Source organism: Diprion similis, chromosome 2, assembly GCF_021155765.1.
Source record: "Diprion similis isolate iyDipSimi1 chromosome 2, iyDipSimi1.1, whole genome shotgun sequence".
Taxonomy (NCBI): domain Eukaryota; kingdom Metazoa; phylum Arthropoda; class Insecta; order Hymenoptera; family Diprionidae; genus Diprion; species Diprion similis.
Genome location: NC_060106.1, coordinates 15914552 through 15940975, shown reverse-complemented (window position 1 = coordinate 15940975; position 26424 = coordinate 15914552). Strand labels below are relative to the sequence as shown.

The following is a 26424-nucleotide window of genomic DNA, read 5'->3' as shown; positions in this document are numbered from 1 at the left end:
AAGACGGTAGCAATACGTTTTGGTGTTGAAAAAATCAGAACACGATTCCTCGAAAAATGATTATCTATCTCGTACGGAGGTCACCACTGATTGGCCTCTGTTAATGCCATAAGCCAGACGTCTGGTGATCTGCAGATGGCGTTATACGCCATGGTACGGTAAAACGACGCTTCTGGAATGTGAATAACAGCGAGCCGCAACATCTATCTTGAACCAGGCAAATTTTAGCATGGCGTCCACAATCAGCAGCGATACCCGATCCAATAACAGCCCCTCAAAAAACGCTGTACATTCCACGCCTGGTTTCCGTCATTCTGGCAGTGATGTTACCTCCTGTTACCATCGCGAAGTTTTCCCAGTGATGTGTTTCAACGAATTACTCGTACAAGGGATCAAATGCCGACACAACGAAGTAATCGAACCAATCGTCCACCAATCCTGCCGATCCACCGCACCGCATCCGTCAATATCCTGAGGGCTGCAACTACACGCAGGCACGCACAAACTGCAGATGCTCGGATGGATAGATGTACGCATACCTAGTCGACTACGATACCCGCGTCTATCGCAGGTCCCACCTACCAACGTACGCAGCATCCGTGAACTCGTGTGTGGCGACTGGCGAGCATGAGATCCAAGGCGGTCGCCTCTCGTGGAATGTGCGGTCAGTACCCCACCTCGATTCAACACGCGCGCATTCACGTGCACGCCTTGAATGCACCTACGGCGGACCGATTCCGTTCAGCAGAGGTAAGGTGCTGCTGCTGCTGCAGGATCATTTGCCGATGTGTGCGAGATCCGGTGCACGGTTGCAGTTCGGTTCATGGATGTGAGAATAATAAATGCGAAAACGCCGCAGAGAACCGCCTCCGCGTACCGTCAGGGGGACCCTAAGTTGTTGCATGGTACCTACTCGGGAGGAAAAGAAACTGCGGATGACATGATGGATACATTGAATCTTCGGAGTCCAAGCTCCGCTGGTCCAAGCTCGGTGGTCCGCGGCCGGGGAACTGGACAAAGCAACTTTGTTGCGGCGGTAAAATGTCGCGACGGGAACACGGAGGAACCTCCTTATCCACCGGTCCCAAATCAACTGCCTGGATTCTTTGGCGGGGTCCTTTTTGGCCATTTCAGTACGCAACGTGACTCGGGGATCAGAATCTTGTTCGAGGAGATAAGTCAAGCCCCCTGTTGGCCGGCTTGATCTCGGCTCTTGCCGGCGAATCGGGCAATCAATTCACCACTTTGCGTTCTAAAAAATACGTAAATAAACACTCGAAAATAGCCAGCCGCGAAGGGATGCTCAAGTGATATGGATGTGCTTATGTGCTTCTGTGTATATGTATACAGTATGGGTATACGCCACGCTGGCCAGTCAATTTCACAACTCTCCGGTTAGTCTGCTTCTTCTTTCAGGGCTTCGAGTGCCTCGCCAGACTTTAAGATTAACCGTAGATGGTACCCTGCACACGAAGTTAAGAAAAGAAACCTCTCGACTTGGAAGTTGTTGTAGCTACAACGCTGAGAAATCAATTCGACTCGTTTGAGCTGTTTGAAAACCGTTTGCTTCGGATACACTAAACGCCACTTTAATCTTACCTGTGTTTTGCTTCGGCGCAAACCACCCTTGCAGTATAATTATTTTCACGGCTGCGGGAAATTCTTGTTTCAAAACAACATGGAGTACGACACCTTACTGATATTATTACTGTAACAGTAATAAAATCCTTTCATTCGATTTTACAATTTCCTGTCACTCGGAGGGGCCATCATTTCGAGGCGCAATGAGACTGGATACCAGCATCTTAAATGTTCATCAAATGTTTTGGAATTCCTCTTTCGTCCCGAAAGTTTGCAATAACTCAAGGTAATCTTTGGGCGGTAATAAGCAGATCTCGGGTTACGAATAGCCATTCAGTGGGACCTGGACGCCTGACGAAAAATAATCGCGTGAGCGTTATTGCCAGTGTTTACCGTCTACACGGTGCGGTCCGGTCCGGGTATCTTTCCATTAGGCAAATATTTATCTCGCAACTTCTACGAATCGCCCTCGCGTACGAAACAGGAGAACGAGAAGGAGGAGGAGAAAGAAGAGAAGGCGAAAGGTGGAGGTGAAGGCGGAGGTGGAGGTGGAGGTGGAGGTGGGCCGAAGCGATAACGGTACGTAGTGCACCTCGTGTTTAGAGGAGACTCGCATCGCTCACGAAAATGTATACCAACTATCTCATACACGTGTTACCTACGTATGAATACCGAGATCGGAAACGTCCAAATAACACATCGCCTTGGCATATAATACTCGCAGATAAGCTGTTCGTGGAAAGATTTTGAACCGGCATAAAAGTCGAACGTTTAGGTAACTAATCTCCTCGCTGTGACCGACGATCAGGTGAAGTAGAAAAACATTTACACGAATAATGTTTGAACTATTCGTGTATAAGAACTACGACACGTCGCTCAGGAGATTTCAATGTCTTCAACATCCGTGTGAAGATCGTATATTTTCTTCAAACGAATACGTCTTATCAGACCTTCCCCTCGCCGCGACCTTTACCTTTAAACATTATACATATACGTCCGTCGACGACGTATTATTACTTGCTTAAAAGCAATTCCTATGCAGATTCTCGACGTGCACACAGAGACTCGTTCTCGACGACGACCTTTTCCTCTCTGTTATATTCAAGAGATTTAGTAACGTTACACTCAACGCCACACAATGTGTTATAAGCATGCAGCCGCCGATCTCGAGTGGAATTTTCTCGATCCGCTCAGGGCAATTTTAAACGTTAGGAGGTATAGATTCTTTTGTGGAAAACTTTTTCGCCCGTCTCCACACACCGCAGCCGCGAGGAAACTCTGTATAATCCCTGTCTACCACGTCCCTGCCGAAGAAGCGACCGCTCCATGGTATAATACTTAATGGGTCTCGTCAATGGGCCCGGTAACGTTACACCCCTTGTTCGCCGCCTCCTCGAAGAAGTTGGTATCTCTAATTCTCTCGGCCACCCAAGTTACGTCTCTTAATTTGACTCTTCTTCAGATCAGCTGCCCTAACCCCTAGACTCGGGCTGGTTTAATCCCTTAACACTGCAGGCTCCTTCGGACTTTCATTCTTCATCTTCACCACCGTGTTCTCTTTCTTGCCGACCGATGTTGCAGTCGTCAATTAAATAAACGTATACTTACGTTGAAAAACAAGGAAAAACGAGGCGTGCTGGTAATTTGCATATATATGTATATGTATATTGTATGTGTATACATTGTACGCACACAATGTAAACGCGATTGCAGTCAGCGTGTAATGTTATGCCCATAACCCAGGGCCTATCCGTATACCTAACCTGCGGAATGCAGCAACCGCGATATCCCGGTGCTCGCACAATTTACCCTCACCTGCGGGACCCGGCCTGACAATCCTCGGAGTTATGCAAGGCGGATTATGGTAGCAGCATCCAGCCACCAGCAGCTAAAAAAGAGATGCGGAACATCGAAGAAGGGCGAATGCGGTGCAGAGCCTCCCATTAAGTTCGCACCGGCGCGGATTTTATGTCCCTTCGCACGTTCACCTGGCAGTTATAACTCGCTTTGAGCATAGCATTAAACGCTAATTAAACTATAACGGAAAATGCCCGATGCAGCACCTATGGACCGAGCACGTACCACACGTGCGTCGACGCAACGGCTGGCGAAGCTCGCGGGTTGGAAAATTCGCTCCTTCTGTTATGTGATACATTTAAAGGAAACGTGCACCTGCGGTCGCTGCATCGAGACCCGGTGCACCGGTGTAAAAGGCTATCGCTGCAATTTCTATGCTGCCGTTTCTTCCGCTTATAGGTTAGCCGAGGAACGAGACAAGGCAAGGCTGCTGCAAAGCGACGCGGCGACGTTTTCTCCGCTTGCGGTATTACACGCCGTGAAATCGCGCCCTTCTCTTCCTCTCTTATACTCTCCGCATCGAGGATCACGCTTATCTCTCGTCACATTCATCATCTTATACCGATCGAACGTCGTCGATCCGGTCCCCCGTTCCTCGCTGGGTTCCGCTCCGATTGGCAATGTAACCAGCAGCCATTGATAACAATCGCGGGCTTACCTCGTGTAAAGGTACTCGTTCTATGCTCCAGTGTGTAATATCCGGCCTACCGCATCATCATGCGTGTACCGATGGTTAAACGTCGTGGATCGTACGCCGTGTATTAGATACGCATAACGTATTTCCCTGTCTCCCCTCACGGTATCGCGGAAAACGGTATATTCGATCTTTATTATTTGCGTCGCGTGGTCGCGCGTTCATGGTACATGTTATGTTAAAGGATGACCAGCCGGGATAACTCGAGGTCTGAATTTAGATACCAGAGCTGATAGCAGTTTATGGCAGCTCATCTGCTCCGCGTATATTGTGTGTGTGTGTGTGTGTGTGTGTGTGAGTGGGTGCCCGCCTGTAACCCAACTCGCGGATTGGTCTCTTTGCATCGACGGCGGCTAATTGGTCAGGTTTGTAATTTCCATCGCTGTGACTTATTGCCGTATAACGTATACGGCATGGAGCTATAAGGTATAAAATCCGGAGTGAACTCGAGTCGTAGAACGAAATTGCGTTCTTCTACTCGGTATGTGTGGTTCGATGTTCATCGAGAAATTGCAGCGAGGGACGAGGCGGTATTAAAAGGCCCCTCCTGCAGATTCTCCCTGTGCTTTATGTCGAAACGAGTGCAGCAGCATCAACAGCCTCCACGTATATCTCCATCTCCCTCGCGGTTAACGAAATTAAATTTAATCACCCTCGTAAAGTGTCTCGGTATACTATGCCAGCACTAAATCCTTCGTAAAAGGAAATTATGAAAATAATAATAAAGGAGTAATTACGTCGGTATCGGGTTGAGAGGGAGGGAGGGAGGGAGAGAGAAAGGGAGAGTTGATTGCTGGTGAAACGGGGCGAGGAGTGAAGAGTCAGACTCAAACTTCTCGTCGACGTCGTCTGCTTTATGTCCATAAAACGAAACAGAGGCTCCTCTATATTCGAGAAGCTCCGCAGGCCAAAGCTCTAAAGCTCGTCGATACGCCGAGACGAGAGTAAAAGGGTGTAGGTATACCTCCATGTATAAGATCATGCACATAAGAGAGAAGTCGCGGTGATCTCAGCTGCACCATCGCGTCTCGTTCGTTCAGAGTTTTTCTCCTTCTCTACGGAAGATAAAGGCTTCCCTTCAGAACCGGGCGGGTAATGTAGGTCGCATGTTGCGCCGGTTATTATGGTGATAAATTAATCCATTGATTCATTGAATTAGACCTGCCCAGTGCATATATACCAACCCGAAGGGTCAACCGAGGCAATTCAGGGTTCACCGACGGTTTTTCATCCGCGCTTTTTTCCATATGCTTCTACAATCAGGGAGTCGGCCATAGCAACGCGGTGGAGGTATACGTCATACTATTAACGTATGGATCATAAACAAACGTGATCAAGACTTGTCCCGGAAAAACGAATCCTCGGGATTTATGGACGATTATGCTACAGCAGACTCGAGTTCCTTATGGGACTTGGCTGCTTTTTGTCGTTATAGCTTATATTCCTTTACGCTTTTTTTTTATCTCACTCACGACAAAACCAGGGAGAATGGATCATTGAAAAGAGGACTAAATCTACTTGCACCCTTTGTTTTCTCAAAGTTGCGTGAAATAAATGGAAAATTTTATCGTCACTGTTGAATTTTTAGAGGGTTGGTTTGTTATAAAGGGAACTAAATCGAGCAGTTGAAAATGGGACTTCAACACGTGTTGATGCTTATCAACGTATCTCCACACGGTGTTTAAAATCAATGATATACTCGGGCGGTTCAAAGATTTATATTTCAATCCTCACGCATCCTCCGTCAGCGACGTTTCTCATATAACCCGAGGCATTCAGGGTTATACATACATTCTTTTTACCTCCTTTTCTCCAATTTCGTTCGTTTTATACGTTTTTCGTTATGCCCTTCGGGTTTAACGACGGTCCATCAGCGCGTTTTTGTGAAACGCATTATAAGAAAAGGGCTGTAAGAAATTAAAAAAAAAAACTAAGTAAATAAGTAAAAAACGGGGAGAACGAGAAAGGCAAGACAAAACAGAACAAGAACGTTATAACGCAGATGTGTTCCGTTTATCGCGTGTTGATTTTTTCAACCACGTCATAATATCGCTCCGGTTCTGAAACGTAGTACTGAGACGAACCACTGTGATAAGTAAAAGGGATTATCGCTCGATGCGACTGCGGAGGGTCGAGGGAGCGGTGAGTCGCGTCTCGCAGCTAAGAAAATATTTGTCAAGATAAGGGTGGAGGACACGATGATGTTTGTCTTCTAGTTACTCGCGCTTCGCAGGAAAATAGCCTTCAAAACCCGACACAAAAATACACTGACTGATCGTTCGAGCCGAATTTAGTTTCGTTTGGATTTATAACCTGGCAGGTTCCATCCACTGGATATATTATGTATATGTATATATGCACACACATATATATGTATAAAGTGCTACTCGTACGTGTAATTACAAGTCGCGCATCATTAGCGCGACTTTCATTCGAGCACGTTTCTTCCTCATCATGTAGATAGCTGTGGCGCAATTTGCAACCAGTCACAATTGCTCGGCTGTCCGAGGCTCCTCATTAATTCGTCAGTCGTACTTACGGTCTTCTACGTTTGGTACCGCGCAATCCACCGGCTCGCACTTTTTGTATAGTGGTGTACACGTCATACGCAAATAGCGTGATCGATTTTTCCTCATCCCGTTCGCTCGTTCTACGAACAATTCGCCCCGAGGACGCGAGAGTCCTCCTCCTCGTCTTCTCGGTGAAAGCCTGATCATCGTTATTGTACTAATAATAACACCGAAGCCGCACCTGGTGCTCGTGACCAAATCAAGGGAGAGTCCAACCCTCGAGAAGATCCCCGAGACTGACTCCAAAGGGTTCCGCGGAGGGTCGAAGCCGAAGGACTTTCCCCGGCCATTCGTTACGCTTCTGAAAAGTTAATGCACCAATGGGCGGATTACGAGGCACGGCGGAAAAAATTCTATATGTATACTTGATTTTTACTTTTTTTTAAATCGTTATTATGAGATTACGTCCGACGCTTAAGCCGTCGCAATGCGGCGTGCCTTTTCTCGGCCCTTCGAGGCGAAAAAGTGCCTTGGTGTGTAGTGGTCGTAGTAGTTTCAGCGGTGACGTTAGGGCGAGAGATAAATGAAAAAATGAAAAATGCGTGGCGGAAAGGAAAGGAAAGGAAAGGAAAGGAAAGGACGCTTTTAGCGTTTCGACTGCAGGCCAAGTATTCCTTGGCCTTATCTACTACTTTCATACACATATATTCTACGCTATCCCCAAGTCTCTCGCGAGATACGCGTCCCGGCGGTGTTGGAATTCTTTCTTTTTTACCATCTTTTTTTTCTTCGCCTCGCAGATTCATTCTCGTTTTTTGCGCAATTACATCCCACGGGAATAAGAAGAAAATAATCCTCGAAATATATTCATTATAAGCCCTATAAGCAGCAGCGCGAGGCTTTCGTATATTTGTCTTGCTCCTTCTTATCATGTACTCGTACGTGTGTATAAGCCCCAGGAACGATGAGGTCCAGGGGATTCAAGGCAATCAAGCGTATTAGGCGGACAGCTTAAGGCCCGATGTCACCACGCGGCGATCCTCGTCTCCCGTTCCGGGAGAAGAAAGAAAAAGACAAAAAAGAATAAAGAAAAAAATAGGCATGGCACCTATTCGTCTCGGAGAGATTCCTTTTCTTATTATCATGCCGGCTCGAGACAAACCCGAGGCGTGTTCTCGGGCACGTACGCATTTTCATTCACGGTTCTCGAACGATCTTCGAATCGATCAAAATCTGGTTGAAATTTAAATGACGGGAAAAAGTTGATAATTTTAGTATAATTGATCTTCGTTGGTGTGAATTTCTTGTTCTTTGATCGTTCATAATTGTTCATCCATCATTTGCAGTGTGAATTACATGTGCGGAGGCACGTCCATTAGTATTATATACTTGTATATAGGTACCTATACCTGTTAATAATATAATATATTTTTATGCGCTTAATGAATCAACGAAAAACGCCCAGAGCTTCGGAGAACTCTGGTATAAACCGTTCGACCGAACGACGAACGACGACCGCCTGGTTAAAGCAGTAACGTTGTTTCACCGAAGCCACGCGATATAGGCTTGAAAATAAAAGTTTATTGCGTGTTGAGAGGTTCATTCTCAATTTATAACCTATTATTATACAATACATACACTTCGTTTCGTTCTCCCTCAACTAAATATTCCAACATTTCGAACCGTACGGTAACGCCCACTTGTCAGAAACTCTGGGTTCAGAACTGGCTGTTTTCATTCTTGACATATTTTCTTCAGCCTATTTTCAGATTTCATATAATATAAAGCAGAAATTTTGTGAGGACCAGCCCCATAGTCTCGATGACACATGGTCCACCTGCAGTTCTCATCAACAGAGCTGACCAGATTTTTTTTTTTGCCTCATTCCCTGGGGGATTCGAGAAGGAAAGCATCTGGCCTTCGTAAATTCATTATCACGTGACGTTCGTTCACGTGTCAAGCTGGATTCGAATTTCACTATCCGCCATTCGTTCCGCCTTCTCTCGTTTCTTTGATTTCGAGGCCGACACTTGTTTCTGTTTGGCTAGTAATTCGTCATAGGCAATTAGGGTCTGGAGCCCAGACTGCAATGACTTTGCAGCGGAAACACGTGGTGCTATGGGAAAGAAGCCTTTTTTTACTCTACTTCGAGGGACCCTCTTGTAGGCACAGTTGCACCGAGGGTGTCAAGTTTTACCCCCGTTTTCCTGGCGGTTTTCCATATCGCCTTTGCCTCTATTTTGACATCTCAGTGTTTGTCAAACCGCAAAGTCGTGAATAAAAACGTTCAAATGCGGTGAAAGAATTAATATCGCATGGAATTAGTGGTAGAAATCTAAAAGAGAATTCGAGAAAATAGTACCGTTTAATTTTCGGCGAAACAACATTGTTTCCTCACAATGTAAAATCAGGAAAAAGTCCCTCGGCCGTTTCAACGAAGCGATTATATTAATCGATGAATAAAATAATTTCCACGGAGGTATCAAGCAGTTATAAAGGAATTCTAATCTACAATATTTTTGGGGAATTTTTCAACGGTTTATCACATAGCTATAATCTAAAATGGGATTTTGATTTCTCAGGGTCTGGCAATTGAATCCCGTGTCGCATAGAAACCCTTTATTATTCTGGTGTTGCCGCTGAGGGATCAACGTTATCTTGACGTTGAGAACCCACGGTCCTTAAAATTCAAGACACATTCAAGAGCCAATGACTGGCTCGGATTTTATCCCTTCCAAAGCTAGGACGCTAGGACCATACATCCATCCTCCACCAGTTTTCAAGCTAGACTCGCCTCAGTTCAGCCCCAGCATCCGATACGCGAGCTGGTGCGTTCTAACGTGTAGAAAAAATTTTACTTCTAGGCATCGCGCGTAATTTTCTTGTGTCATGTACAAATATGTGTATCACTAAAATCAAAGTCAAGGTGATTTTTACAAACCTCAAACGTATCAAATAATTGAGTCGAGTTTGGCTAATAGAGAAACTACACAATTAAAAACTTATCAAAGTTATTTCTGGAAACACTCAATTTTTAGAGTAACGAAAAAATCCAATGACGAAATAGCTTTGTCTGAAAATTCTTTTACAAAATTTGAAGCATTAGAAACTCTAACGGATTCCGTTTATTCACTAACGATTAAGTTGAAATATTCGTACGTACAACAACTTGATCATTTCGCTGAGAAACGGCTCTATAATTTTAAACTTCGGCGTAACTATTATCAGCTGCTAACGATCAACATACTGAAATGAGTTCCGAAATATTCCTGCCTCGTATAATGTTACTTAAATTTTTCAGCCTCGTTTCTCAATTTGTCAAACTTATCTCAAATCCTCTTGTTTTCGCACGAATCGTACTTTGTAGTATAAATGGCTCCCGTATGGTGTCCATAATTCTCAGATCATAAACCCGGCGGCCAGTTTTATTTTAAAAATGATTTGTATCGCTCTACAGGTAGCGACCGACCCTCACCCTAGGGAACCGGGCAATTATACAGTGTTTCTGACGTCCCTCCGACACGTGTAACAATATTTCAAAAGAGAGGAAATTCCCCCCTCCCCCGCCCCCTTGTGGGCTGGAAGGAGAAGAATTCGTTCCCTAGTTTTAACACGGGGAATTCCAAAGCTCGGTACCCACGGTCACGTGTGAGGGATTACGAAACTTTAAATATTGACCAACGTGACTCTCGTTTATCGCACTTCTTCGTCTCCCCTGCAGTCAGCCACCGTCGTTAGCCACCATCGTTTAAGAGACAGTAGTTTTCTAACGCCTACCTCAAGATCCGAGACAAATGTTTATTTATTACGCGTTTATGCCCATTCTCACAGTATCGACACGTGTGTTACACCCGTTCAGTACTAGTTACTCAGCGTTAAATTTGATAAATCCTTGATCGGAAATATATGTGTATATCTACGGTTTGTTCTACGAATAGACGATTATTTTATTTAACGCAATAGATGCCTCTCTTAAGACAAAGGTCGTTAGAAATATAACGCTTCGTTTAGCGGTAGTATAAGCCAATTTATTTTTGCTCGTTAACCTTTTAACACGATTTACACTTCTAATTTATCGCATCAAGTAGTCGTTTGAATTAATTTATTATATCTAAGTTACAGAAGATTGCTCTCAGTTTCCTGAGAATAACTATCATTCTTAATGAAATCGCGATAAAATGAAAACGAGTCTTTTCAATTGTATTACACAACGGAAAATGACACGATTGTAGATAATGAATTCAAAACCGTACATAAAATCGATTTTTGCCTCGATCCTGTGCGTCACACGATTCGAATGATTGTAGGTATAAGTTACGGAATTCAACTAAACAAATGTGATATTTTTATGTTACAGGTAAGCCAAGACGATTTTTAAACCATTGTATCGCGGTCGACTAGATGTCTCGCGGTAAGTAGATTGAAATTTGAATATGAATATTACTTACGCTCGTCGAAAGGTGAAACGCGCGTCACAACGTCGAACACGACATCGAAGAAGAGTCGATAATCCGAACGCCGCCGTACCGAGTGCATCATTTCACACTTGCGGAGGGATACAGGTTTAAGGAATTTTAACAAGTTCCATACTAAATTGCTATACGCTTCAATCATTCGCGGCAGTTACCCGGAGGATTGGCTTAGTTACCGCGTAGTTACCACACCTCTCTCTCTCTCTCTCTCTTCCCCTCCCTCTCCTTCTCATCTTCTTAACTCTCCTCCTAGCCGCCGCGAGAGCAAAGAGAGCAGAATGCGCCATCGGGATCATCGTAACAGTTACGCCAGCCGAGGGGACGGTAGTATGTAGTTTTATCGTCGTTTTTCTCCTGCCGCATCCCATTTCAGTTTGTTATTCGCCCGATGAAAGGATGAGGACGCGAAGAACGGTAGCCGAAGCCGCGCGGCTGCGGCCGGCATGCGGCGATTCAACCGCCCCGATATCATCCCGCGATTCTGCAATCTCCTCCGCATCTTCCCGCGGGTACCCCGCGTGCATCTCCGACGCGCGTGTCGTCGGTCCGAGAGGGATTTACCCCGTACTCTTCTCATTCCCGGCATCCCATTACTTTGCCTAGATAGATCGAAGATTCTTTACTGCCGCCGCACCGCAAGCAGAAGCAGAACCGAGGCGATTCGCAGCGCGTTCCAATCGCATCAGCATCGTCGCCCTTTCGAATGCCAATATCAATCTCGGCGGTAGCGAGAATCTGAGAGATTCTTCTTTACCTTCCTCATTCCTGGTACGCGTAAGTCGATCGACCTGGAACGGACAGCCTCGATATATATTCCAGTGAAAATTTCCGCTCACCGCGTGAACGACAAATAACGAGGGCTAATCGACTCGCGTGTATGTGTTATATATATAAACGCGGAGTGCCGGAAGTACGGATGAGACAATTTCCGGCCTCGAGGGTCGTGGCTTTGCTTGGTATGACGCAAAACGTGAAAGCCTTGTAACGATGATCGGTACGATTATCGTGGCAAGGGTAGTTTATCGCAACGAAATATCAGCCGTATCCTTTTCCTTCCCGCACGACTAAAAATCACTCCAAATTAGACAGCTATTAGCCGAATCCTTCGAAGTTGAGGCAAAAACCGAGTCACTTTACCGATTAAGCAGCAACTAATAACGCTAATCGTGAAATAACTCCGATGGAGATAAAAAAAAAATTGGCAATAACAAAAGCGATTGTTATCGATCATGCGATTAGACGGACGAAGAACTTTTGCAATTTATATCTATAAGCACGGAGTTTTTGCTGAATTCAATTTTGCAGCGAAGATCTATCTCGCGGTTCGAGAGAACGTAGAGAGTTTTCGCGAAGCTTCACTTCATCGCGGTCTGTGTACAGCTCTAAGTCGCGAAGCGCGGCGCGCGAGTAAAGTATCGGTTACGCGAGTTACGATGATGGTCCACGTATTACTTGCCATCGTAGTTATGGTAGATGCAGGCGTAGTGCAGAGCCCGGCTACCACTGGGAGAACCAACTCGAGTTTGCGTGTACCTTGTATCCGGTAGATACCAAGGCTACGGTCATATAAATTAGTGTAGCCTCTAGGTACTATTACAAAGGTTCTCAGTTCGCGGAGCAACGCGAGTCTGATCTAGCCGCACATGATAGAGAGTTCGAGCCGAGAAGCGCACCTATTTATTTTCGATCCCTTTTCACCGTATCAGCCTCTCAATACACGCCTTGGTTGGAGAAAATAATACGAGCTGAGATACTTATGTAATGACATGTGACACGAATACCCTCCACTTGGTATATATAACGTGCCCCGAAGCCGCCGCCACCGCCTAGTATATATATATATATACATACGCTCTAAACAAGGAATAATTTGTTTACAACGGGGTTATTAATTCCGCGGAGCAGCTAGCTGGACTCCAGGAATTTCGCATCTCGATACGCCTGTGTAACGGGGATGAAAAATTGGAGTAATTACGGTGTGTCGATTGGACACGCTTAGCCCAGATAGATAGGTGGCGGATGGTGCCGTGAGTGCAATCGAGGCTTTTATAATACCCGGCTTAGCCGCTCAGCAGCGTCGTTATGCCCGCGGTAATCCCTGCATAACCCATCTCTTCGTTTCATTTATCCACAATGCCAAATTCTTATTTTACTCATTCTTGTTGACCCTCTCTTATTGTTGTTGGTTGTTTTATTATTTTTATTTTTACTTTTTATTTTTTTTCGTTCCTTCTTAATAATTTTTTTCCAATTATATACACACAGATAACTTCCCAGAGATGACCTCGTTCTTGTTCAACTATTAACGCTGGCCATATCTTCGAACCTCACTAATTAGTTATAACTACGTGGAATGTTTTCAAAAACGAGGAACAAATACCTTGAACACCGCAGTCGTGAATCACACACCGTAGTGATTCTATCGTTGTAAGAATTTTCTTCACCGGCTGTGCCCACTCGTCCGTTTTGCACGTGTTTTCCGCCTAGATATGTATATATATATTTATATGTACGTATTAATATTATATAAGAGTGTTTATAGACATTGCGTATTAGAGACACGTGCGATTGTACCTACTTGTTTGTGAGAATAATTTCGAGGTGTGGATGAAAATTGTTTTCCTGATTCCGTAAAGCTTGCTAAACACAATTATTCCAATGAAAATGCATGAAAATTTTTTAAACGCTTTTCACACTCCGCGATCTAACGGCGTGGCGCGGGCGGTCGGAAAATTCTGAGAGTACGGAATCGCTGAAAGTTTCTCTCCAAGTTTTTTCAATTAATTTTAGTCAAGAGACCTCGTCTAGCGGCCCCCGACGCACGTGTGCATCCTCCAACGCGGCCTATACTTGGCATGGCACCAGGCTAGAGCCACAGTGTCTCGGTTGTGCGCCAGCCAGACGCTTCTCACTGCATTTTGCATCTCGGACGTTACACGCGCCTGCAGCATCTCCCTGCACTTGCTGCCATCCCTCGTGTTAACAAAATCCGAATGCTGGCTGATTGATTTTTCGCGAATCTTATCACACACTGATACAGTGTGCGAATACAGGCTTGGTGGTTTAGTGGTACGTAATCCCAAAGAAGAGGAAACGCCGATTGTTCACATGCGGAAACGCGAGGATCTCATCGCGCATTATCACTCCGTGAATTCTCCAATGAGATGTGGTGTGTGGTGTAAAGATTGTACAGTGATGTGGTTCAAGTTCCACAAGGGATATTACAATGTTCAAAAGCTTCATCAAGATTTGGTGAGTTTTTTTAAATTCACGTGGAAATTCGTCAAAGACGAGCTTATTGTCAGCTTTTATCCATAACTTTTACATTTGAGCTGAGTAGACGCTCTTGTCTGATTTACTTTTATTTTATACATTTGAGCGATCAAACTTATCCTTGGAGCGATGACTGGAAAACCGTTTTTGGTCTCTTCGACCAGAAATCGCATTCTTAAGTCACAGCTTAAGCAAGCCCGGCTACGATAACATGACATTGAGCTGTTATTGATTGCATTTCAATAAATTACTTTCATCGTGAGTCGGAATAAACGTTCTATTCCCAGATGTTGCATTTACAAGTGATTAGTTGCTTTGCCGCGATTTGAGCCGGTGATAAGCTCTGTCCGATCGTATATCTCGTGCCGAATCGACATCGAATTTCTACAACCATAAACGTTAATTATTATTTCGTTACTCCGAAATGCATTTCCTCCTCGTCGAGGTGTCGACGGAACAATTTCTCACCCCGTTACCATCGCGGCGCGCGTCCTCGAAAAACCGACACTTACGTGACTCGGAAGTGCAGCCACTTGTGATGGAGAGTGGTTATATAGTCTAAACTTTGAGGACGACGATTCTTTCCGTTAGTCAACGCGACTCCGACGAATTACCGGGGTGTTATTAACCCCGTAATTATAGCCTGCACGCAGTCATGCGGATTGCGCATGCATCGGGCGCATTCGGTGCACTCCTACGATCGTGTATGCATGGCAGGGCGTATTGCAACGGGGCGTATACCAAACCGCATTGCATCGTACGCACTCAAGCAAGCGAGGAGGGTACTGTTCGGAAGCTTAGTACTATCGTCCTGATGCCCGTCCGCTTAGCCAAGCGTGAGATATCTGCTTGGATGGGTTCCAGTTGGTTATTTCGATGCAACCACTCCCTTCCCTGCCTGCCTCCACCCCTCCTCATTCTCTCTCTCACTCTCTCTCACCCCCTCCCCCTCTCATCGGCAAACGGTCCTGCACTTCTATTTCGGCTCGGAAGCTCTTCACGTAAGCGTATCCGGTTACGGAAATAAAAGTATACGGTAAAAATAGAGACCGACTTGTACACGCTCGTTCATCGGGATCAACCTTACGCTGCTAGACCATAGGGTTTGGGATGAACTAGCGTTGCACTATGTATCGTCGAGTCATTTGTGATCAATGGATAAACAAAGAGTCGAATAATAATTTCAAATTTTCTAGGAAATCGAGTGTATCGAAAGCTTTTTCTAACGCCACTGTTTTATCCTTGTCGGTGATTAACATTTTAGAGAAATCATTTAGCTTATCATCTTTTAAATATTTTTTCCATAAAGGTACTTTTGTCAAACGAACGTGATCAATTTTTATCTGACAATTTGTAACGGGATAATTATTTTCTGAAATATTGCTAGCTAGAGAATTCTGTGAAAAGCATCGAAAACGTTTATGATGATACTTATATAACTCCCGACTTGGCGTGATTGTTCCCATCTTAGTTCCCCAACTCTTCTTTCAATTTTAGGTTAACACCATAAGTAGGAGATGGCAGATTTGTGATTTTGGGTTACGTAGAAATGGAACCTGAAAAGAATTTCTGGGCGATCCGGAATCCTATCTTAACCCTAAGATTATTATTCTTGGAAGAATTTACCCCACAAATATAGCCGTTGGACTTTTGACGCGATCTTACATAGAACGAGGCTCACCCTTAACCCTAGGGAGTGTGAAAAAGGGTCCCCGAAGTACGCAAACGTGAGCGAATCGTCATCGTTGTCTCGCTAGATTCAAAATTCATACCTGAATAATCAAAAGCTACGCATTGTAATCGTGAAGCGATTGGCGTGAAGGAACCAAGCAGGCCAAGGCAGTAAAACGATGCAGTGAAATACAGTGAAGAGCAATTCCAGTATGCAACCTAGCGAATCGGATTCCGTGATCCATACCTGTCGACTTTGAAAACGTGAGGATGCAGCAAGGGCTTAGCTAAGTTTGCCCAGGTTTTGTTGACCGAGGGTCATTGTGCTCTTCAAACACTCGGTTCATCCCTTGTACACAAGTTGCTGAAGAGCATCTCATCAAAAGTTTAGCAACGCACCATTGGGCGTAGAAAAAAGGCGGAACTCGTACTTTTTCCTTTCCGCATTTTGCATCTGAATACTCGCGTGCATCCGGGCTGAGATTTTTGGTAAAAGGACCCAAACCCACTAGAAGAGAGAAATAGGAAGCTATTCAAGTCATGCATAATTCATTCATTGATTACCTTCTTCCGTGAACATTCTCATTTTCACCGAATCACATTTCGTTCCTCTGCTATAAGTATATTCGGTAATCAGTGGCGACAGGTACTCGGGTTGAAAACACGGATTAGGCACCCATTTATGCATATATATAAATATCGATTGCTAGAATGTCAGCTCCTTCGAGGAAGGGTCGATAGAATGTGGGAAAATTGTCCAAACTCTTATTTGTTTCTACGAATATATTTTATAGAGTTTAATACTTTGTGAAGGTGTAAGCCGCGGCTTAATTCTTTTTTCTATTTCTTGTCCTTCTTCTTATTCTTCTTATTCTCTTCCTTCCTAAATGTTATTGCTTCTTTTTGTTTGTCGTCGGTCCCTCCTGTGGAATCTTTCGAAAAGGTATTTTCGTTAACGAGTAATTAATTAGCTAACTAGCCAGTATAACTATCCGTACCATAAAGCGTGAGGGTATACAGTATATACATACATGAGTATACGAGACGACGATAAGCTCTAATGATTATTATTACCCTATTTAGTGAGCGGTGGCATTAGGCGATCGTAAAACTTTCTACATGCGGTAATCTGCACCGTTGAACAAAACAGATTATTAATTAAATAGCACCAATTATGGCTTAAACTAACCATCTATAATGCCGAGACGACGTTCGGAACTTCAATTGCCATTTCTTTACATCATGTAAAAGCCATGGAAACGCTTTAACTCTGAGAAATATTCAAAGACCGTGACCTTAGGGGGAGGGGGGCACCCGAGCAATGGCAAATTAACGCGAGAAGGATGATGCCAGGAAGTGTATATACGATTGAGATTGGAATGTACACAGTTATAATACACACGTAGAGATGTATATATATAATATACTAGGTTCGAAATTTAAATGTAACTGTAAACCGCAAATAATTACTACCGAACGCCGGGGTATAATATGCTTGCACTCGAAGACTGGTTATTCTGGACTAAACTAGGCTAGGTTAACCAAGGTTAGGTTGAGTCAAGAAGGTTTATATGCCGAACAAAGCGTCGCTAACGGCTTCTCCGTACATAACCCGCATTAAACGTATAATAAGATCGAACCGAGGCCCAACCCAGCCACTGGAACACGCCGGATTTTATTACGTTCAAGTGTAAGTGTACCGCGGTCAAGTACGCCGTATATCTAAAAGACTCAAAGAACCTGGACGAGTATCAATCCGCGGTGTACTCTGGGTATACGCGGATTACAGATGAGTGATACTTATCATCGGCTACATATATGCGTAATGAAATGGACGAAGGCAGAGCCGCCGTTCCTCTTACTACGGCTCTTCGATCCGTGAAAGAACGCGCGCCAATCCGATAGGCAGGTATACGATAAATATGCGGGACGGATGACTGTGCAAACATGACACAGTCTCGCTGCAGCATTAACAGCTCGCGGCACTTACTACGTGTATCGATACTGCACAGGTATGTGGAACTCGATATCGCCCGACATGTCGATATGCAGTCAAACTGTCCATTACACACCGAGTAGAGTGCGCAGCCAGCCAGCTAGCCAACCTGTTCACCCGCATCGCATTATTCTCTATACTCTCAACGCATACGCTACACTGCAGGTCTAATTGCCTGGCGTATCTACCGTCGATGCTAATTTGTCGTAGTTTCTCTTTCTTTACGGAATTTTACTCCCCCGAGACTTTCTTTGTCGGCTGAAGAAACTATAATTTCACCCCCACCCATCCCTTCCAATTACAGTGCAGGTTGTCAAAATCTACTTGTAGCTCTTTACACTTTGCAATGAATGTGCACGTTCTGAAAGTTCTTTTTTTTTTCTCAGTTGTAAGTAAATTTTCCAGTGCGTATGTTTCTGGACGTCATTTTAATTATTTTTGACCCAGAACCAGGTCCTCGGTTAATCCAAACTATAGTTCGGCAGGCCAATCGATTTTCTTCTTATCGATATGCACTGCACAGCCGGATCGCAAGCTCGACTGCACTAGGAAGCTTCTGGGATTCTAAGAATTAGAAAATTAAACCGAGGGTTGAATCCCTGCCGCCCCGAATTTTACCGCCAAGCAACTTGTAGGTATTACCGCTACCCCCACAATGCAGCAAACGGAATGTGTCTCTTAGTCTTCAGTCTTGCGGCGTACCTGCAGAGTTGAAGACGTGCGTCGGTCTCTCAACCGTGGCTCAAACGACTTTGACACTTTCCCTCGGAGTTTTAGTGCACTGTTATACGGATAGTGAGATGTTCGGTGCGACGATTTAATTATTAAAAATTTCATCCTATTCATCGTCACAAGTCTCAATGTGTAAGGAAACTGCACAGGATCTCGCGGCGAAGGAATCTATGTGGAATTACGTCTGGCAGAAACTTTTCAATAACAGCTACCAGGTCAGGATAATATGCATATGTGACGATTACACCATACTTTATTGTGAAACGTTTGATTAATGGATTTTAAATATTTTTAAATTAACAGTGAATAATTTGAAACGAATTTTAACCTGCAGTACATTTTTTATTGAGATATATTTCTTTTTTCTCTAATGACAAATGTAGGAGCTCATAGTACGCACATAACGCAAAATTTATTTGCGGAGATGACAGGAAACGTTGAACTTTGACCTGGAATCGAACGTAACTCATTACTTGTCACCAGTAGATCCATGACGTAATTATAAATAAACGACCCAGTTGGCGGAGTACCAACTTCTTGAGAGTTATTCTGCGAACGATTTCCGATAAAATGAGAAGCTTGGCTCGCGGGAGAGCCGCGGATATAAACTGCGAAGACGACGCGAGACTTGAGCTGTCGTTTGAAGTTATTTTGAAAACTGGGCTGGTGCATTGACCGGCAGTCAGTCGGCGGTCCTCCTTCGAGCAGAGATCGAATCTTTATTACCTTCTCAATATGTATCACGTCTGACAAAGTGATTTTCAGTTTGATGTTAGTCACCGTTACACTAGTCGAGCCCCTCTAATTGCACGCGAATTTCCGTTCGTTCTAACAATTTCGAATTTCATACCTTGCACTTGATGATATCCATGCTCAGCCACTTTCTATAGAGGAGAGTATAAGCTGTTAATGCTTCGCGAGTAAGGCCGTAAGTAGACGATGTAGATCGGTGAACCGATTTCATTTTCATTCACAATATCCCAGCAATACATATACGTGTCAATCAAACCGGATTGCAATATCGGTACTAATTCACACCAGTGTCATCGTACGTGTATGATTATTTTACCGCTTACTGACTCACATATTATGCCTTTATAAGCCGCTGGAATGAAGTCCGTCGTGCGATATCTTTGAACTGAGGTGATTTATCTCGAGTCACTCAATCGGCGAATAATACGCAGGATAAACTGCTGCGTAGGAACAGTAATATAAACGTGATAAAAAGTTGAATGACAACTTGAATTAGGTATGCAAAGTGAATTAGTCGGCCAATTTTTTCGCCCCCTTTGCGCCAATTTATTTCTTTTTTTTCCGATCTCATATTAATAAAATAGGAAGTATAACGTAAGCGTTACAAATGGAACAGTCATGACAATGGCTGAGGAATTTGCATATTGTGGAACAACGTGAACTATAAATCGAACAATTCAACACAGTGTTGAGTCACCGTTATGGCATGTGCGAAGATAAATAGCATTGACAAATACTCGGAGTAAATGTTTTCCTTAAAAGGGATAAAGGTTTTATCACGTCTGCCAGATTACGCAGGTACCTGTTGGGGGTCACCGGTTATCGAGAAAAGGACGAAATGACTTTCCGGTAGCTGAACTTTGATGGAATACCAAGGATAGAAAAGGAACAAGTAGCGAAAGTTTTTGGTCTAAAAGCTCATTCAATTACTTCTCTCGGTCCTCCCAAATCTCGGGTCATCTCCGGTATCTTTCACTGAGGCACAAAGTGCTGGACTATAAACTTCACACGGGAAAATCGGTCCAACCATTCGGCGTCCTGACACTCTAAAAAAGCTTCTCGACGACGCCCTCGAAGCCGTCTCGTCGATTCAAGCTCTTAGAATGAGTTTTACTCGCATTCTTGCGATGACTAAGCAAACTTCAATTTTACTCAGACCGGAGCTGCTGCTGCTGCTGCAGGCTGCAAGACTAAAGCGACTGTCACGACGCCAGTCGGCGGCCTCCTTACGCACTGGACGACACCTCTTCCCCTGTCTTGGTTACTTTACACAAACCTGCACCTAGGCATACCTGATCGACAAATCGAGCCCCAAGGGAAAGTCATATATATATACAAGTTGATTTCACTTAAGTTTATTCAATCTCCTGCGCCTAGAGGGACCCGGATCCTTGCGTCGCGGCGTCGTTGCATTACTTAATGCAGCCGATAGACGTGTGCCTCGTACGTACCTTATATACCCACCCATCTTCTGTCGTAACAGCGACCTAATATCACCGATGCATGAAGCAGCAGGCTGCTGCACTGTGACGACGGTTGTCACGTTCCGGACAATTTATCTGCCTGACCTTTGGTCACGTTGAAATTTTCCGAATATGCTGCAAGTAGACGGTGGTGATGGGACTCGTGGACACGCTACAACAGACGGCGGGACGCTGCCTGCACGGGTCTACCGCAGGAATATACGAACCCACTGATTCATCTTACACGGAGTATAGACTTATGTCGAAAGGAGAAGCATATTTATGGGACAAGATACACACCGATAATACAGGCATAAATAAAGTTCGGTGAAAAATTAAGAGCTGCCCGGCTACTTTGAATGTCAAAACTTTCTTCCTACCTGTTCTATTCTAATTGCCTCGTCTATATTTAAAGCTTCCTCAAGGTGCGAGGCGAAACGTACCCGGGCAATATGCCTTCCGTAATCGTTAACACCTGGCATCGCATTCGAACAGTAGCGCCACTTTAGGACCGAATGACAACGGCTGTTGATCGAATTGTACCTACTTACCTCTGCAACCTCACTCATAATTATAATCTCAACAATGCGTGATCATTTGCGATCGTGATTCCTTTCATGTCTTTCTTTCCTCCCTTTTTTCTTTCTTTCTTTCTTTCTTTTATCTCGTTTCAATCACGTTCTTTTAATCTCCCGATCTCCCCGGCCATCAGGTAACGTAAGCCTTCTCATTGTCTGCTGCAGGTAGTCCGAAGGCCTGCCGCTGACGTGTTCGGCATGCAATCGTAAACGACATGTGCGCGGCGTATCCGCTCGGACGGTTTTGTGCATTTCCAAACGCGTTTCTACATCTACGGGTATCAAGTTGTGATCGGCCAGTGACAAGTGCGCGGGGTGAATAATTTCCGCTTTTATGGTCAAGCCTGTAGTATGACTGCGCTTGTGATATGAACGTATGCCTACATGACACCGTCCGAGTTGGAAACTGTCAGGTTTAATCAATGGCAATTATCGTTGTGGCTCCGCCGCGGGCTTCAGACTTGTTGGCAATTATCATCTCGCCGCTCTGGCGTTGTACTTGTGCAGTCAATTCTTGAACCTCCTACCGCAGTTCAATTCTTCTTCGTATTTCCGCGATATAGAGCCTCGCATGGATTCGCCGTGCGCCGATAAAACCTCGCTGCTGCTGGTCCGAATTGCCCGCAGTGAGGTTAACCCCTGGCTGTGTATAAGTGCGCTCCCGTCGCAGAACACTTCCTAGTTCCTGCTGGTCTTCTCGGTAATCGTAATCCGCGCTGCTGCGCAACGCTTTGTCTGCTCGATCGTCCGAGGAGAACAATCGCGGCGACTGCCGTGCACCGAAGTCAGAATGAGAGAATAAAAGCACCTGTTTGCAGTAAATAGTCGATCACTTCCTGCTGCAGGCTCCTTTCGTCGGACGCAATGCAGGGCGTGCTAAAGCATCCAGCCAATTACCGTCCATCTTACTACCTTAGACAATCCCCGTCTGTACCTATGGATTTTCGGTAATCTTCAGTCCTTCGACCTCGAGACTTTTAATTTCACTCCCGCTGGTATCGCTTGTTACTTAACAGACTAGGATTGCGCGCCAGCAGCAAGCGACGAGTGCATGTCTCGGCATGGGATGGATTGAGTTATAGAGGTGGACGGGCGTCAATCACAATCAAAGAACGGCTGGCACGACGGCTTCTTCGACCTCGGATAGCTGTCTGATAAATTGTCAGAGCGATGGAAGCGCCGGAAGCGTTTGCCACTGCGCCAGGAAACTTTTGAACCTTTTTTCCATACGCCTGCAACTTTCCAAGGGTTTGTTCCTCGTCATACTTCGAGCATTTCTTGTGGACATCGACTGTCTTAGAATGGAATTGAAAAACACCGTGAACGCAACTAAGAAGAAATAGCAAGGATAGAAGTATGACGCGTAGCGCTCGTATCGCCCGAAGGGTTCCATTGATTCCTTACCCTCGTAAGCTGCCGCCACAACGTGTACGCACAGTGTATTCAAGAGAAAGGAACCAACTTCCATCATCTCGTCAAAGCGCGCCAAGTGCTTCGACGAACCTCTCGGGAGAAACCACAACTATGCATCGTCGATGAGGCTGCTGTAAGCCATTGAGACGATGATCAGGGACGAGGTGCGTATATTTGTGCATAAACGTGCTCGAGGGCAAATAACACTACGATGGGCCTCAACGTATGTGCTGATCGCTGCCTAGTCCAAGGACACCCACTAGGGCCCCCCAGCCTCTGAACTATTATCTCGTATCTCGTCAACGTCGGATCTTCGCGGGCTGGAACGACTCTTCGACACAGAGTGATGCTCTCTGGAGCAGCAGTAGCTACTCTTTTTATGTGAATGATTGATTCTCCTCACGTACCTTCCTGTCTTTTTACCGAAGATGGATTAGTATTTTGACTCTATTTTCGAAAGAACCATTTCCAGTTTCTGGAAGCTACCAATGTTTGATCATTGTTGGTAACCATAGGCAATTCTAATTAACATGCACGATAAAATTAACGTAGCCGTGGCTATAATGCGTATTGCCAAAGACTAGAGACCAAAGAATTCTGGGAAATTTTTTGCCGCATGGTGCCTGTGCGGTGTTCCGAGAAGTCGATATGGTGGTGGAGGAAGAACCAGTCCTAGTTGGTGCCACGGTGCCAATACTAGTTGAACTTACGGTGAGTCAAGGTGGTCCCATTCACCAAATTCCTTTCTTTCATTGGCGCCAATTGCGGTTGAGCAACAAAATCTGGCGACACTATTATACTACTTCTGAATTCTGGTAATGACCTTCGGACACATGAGTATAATTTATAAGTAGACAACCAGGTTCCATTTGAAAAATTTTTATACCTCGGGCCACTTCTCTCCGCACCATTGTTCCCTACTTGTTTGGAGTGATATTATTGTCGTTGAAATTTGAAGCGAAAAAAATCACTTCTACGTACCTTATTATTCTACTTGGGCAATATAAACATCGCTGGTTAGCGGTAAACATCGTATACTATAACGCACTACCTCTACCCGTATAAGATATCCTACGCATCCGCAGCACAGGCCGCGCAGAGTTTTGGGTTAGGAATTTTAACGGCAGATTCAAAGTTCACGACACCTTTTCTCCCCTCCATCGTAACTGCCAGCAGCAGCAGCAGCAGCAGCAGCAGCAGCAGCAGCAGCTCGTCATTCGATTACGTAAATAGGCTCGAACGTAGCTTGATTGCCAAGAGGAAGCCGCTATATTATACATCCAAGAAGTCAATCTTCTACACTCATTGTCAAAGCTTAAACTCTCATACCGTATATTTGGTTTTTCTCGTCTCCATCCGTGGCGTCTCAATATAATGCAATAATGCAAAACTGTTCACCATTGTAATCTGATCTCTACTCGACGAAATATTTCCACATATTCCATCACATCTCGCGCAGATTTCTCGGTCATACAGCAGTGCAAATCCCATTATAATCATTTATTACCGAGTGTCGAAGCTGGTATGGAATACCACCAACCACCAACCACCAACCTGCACCATTGTCGTCGTATCTGCATGTATACCTGCAGTGGATATCGCGAACAAACTACGTGTATACGGTACTTTCAGACAAACCTGGAATCTAAGCCAAGGCTCTCTGCCACAGCAGCGGAGCAGCTATAAGCTGCCTGCCTATTCGATATTTCACTACGATGTAACGCTTTTGATATAGTGTTATACCCGTGGGTTTCATGATACGACTCTTGATGGCGGCAGGCACGCGTTTACGTGCGTTTAAACATCATACGTCTTCGTATGGTTCTCACGACGACTCGTACGAAACGACCCGAGTACCATACAGCTCGCTGCATAGCCGACGTGATAAACGAGTCATTTGTTCCTTCTCGAGGATGGATACGAATCCCGTCTGCAGAGAGATGCCTCGGTTTTATCGTAGGCGCATAAAAAATACTGTCGAAACACTTTAGCCAGAAGATAATTCCTTCCGCACGTGAATTACCTCGTAATATATACTTGTAAAAAGGTCAGAGTAAATACAGCCTGTTAATTCACTCTGTAAAATTTTTAAACCGCTACTATATTGCCACCTGTTAACAGATCATTTTAATAGTACGTCTCTCCGATCCTTCTTATCAATTAATATGAAACCGCAAAATCTGGCTCTCGATATCGAAGAGAATGTATCATCGAAGACTGGCAAATATACCCGTTAGGCGGTAGACAGGTGTACGTATAATATACTCGAACGTATAGATCAAATTCAGTGATAAAATCGAAGATACGTTGACGATGTCCGTTATCCTCACCCGTGCCTGTAACGATAGGTATGTATTTAATACCAGAACCTGCTACCTGTTGCAAAATCCGCACCACGAGGTCTACGCAACAATGCCAATCAGTGGTCCCATGTATCCATGTGGCCCCGAGACCGTGGGGGACCCCAAGTTGGCATCGTGGTGGGGAAAACCAGGCGCTACCCGATACCCGTCCCATCGCTCATCCTTACCACCTGCCAGCATCGCTATCTCACGGCAAGTACGGGGCATCGCGAACGTGCTGGGTAGGTAACCACGACGTCATCCTCCGGGACGCGAGGACTCCAATCATTCTGTACCTGGTGCGAAACCGAGAAATAGATCTACTATCACGAGGAATATTTTCACCCTGTCAACCGCAGGTCACGTCGGCAATGATCTACATGGGGGACTTATCCGAAGTCCAGGGAACTCCGAGGAATGAATCCTGAGGCGATGCTGTATCTACATTGAAAAAGATAATTGATTCACTAATGGCATCGGGCCTTGTGTTCTTTTTTTAGATTTCCCCCGCCCCCCCATTACGAAGGCGATTGCCTCGCCGTCAATTAGCACATTGAAATTGATAATGATAATTTAGTTAGGTACACGACGATTAATGAGTGGGCTATTAATTTTGCTTCGATATTATACGTGGTGGGCACATGTATATTGCCGTCGCATGATGAACGGACTGGAAGTTTGCGAGTATGACTCCACCGTTTGGCAAGTTATTACAGCGTCGTAATATCGATCAATTTTTACGGCCGATAATATGTTTTCAAGATATACAAATTTGGACCGGTAGAGTTGTAGTGTTGTTTTTTTTTTTTTTTCTTCTTCTTTTTTTCCTCAAGGTTTTTTATTGTGTGCGTATATGCGATCACGTTCTTTTTTCTCCTTACTTCATTTGTTGACCAGGCGGTAACACGACCGTTGGTATGCAACGACGATCTCCGACCGGTATGTTAATCAGTGGCATGATGTTCGGTATGAAAATTAACACTGAGAGTTACAGGAAAAAAGCAGCACAATATTATATCCTCGTATATGTTATATTTATAATAATAATAATAATTGAACTGGTCCAACGGTGTCAGACAACAGAAAAGT

The 26424-nt window shown here is 44.7% G+C and overlaps 1 protein-coding gene across 5 annotated transcripts in view; it reads left to right on the top strand.

Moving 5' to 3' along the window:
- The window catches only part of LOC124416673 (rho GTPase-activating protein 20-like), a 153256-nt gene that overhangs the window by 112990 nt on the left and 13842 nt on the right, over nt 1-26424 (top strand). The window contains exon 1 of one of the 5 annotated variants that reach the window (XM_046897953.1): nt 18878-19001. The exons of the other annotated variants lie outside the window; for them this stretch is intronic. Coding sequence (XP_046753909.1) covers nt 18915-19001 — 87 coding nt within the window. The 5' untranslated portion in view covers nt 18878-18914. Of the gene's footprint in view, nt 1-18877; nt 19002-26424 lie in introns of those variants that run through there. 5 annotated transcript variants of the gene reach the window in all.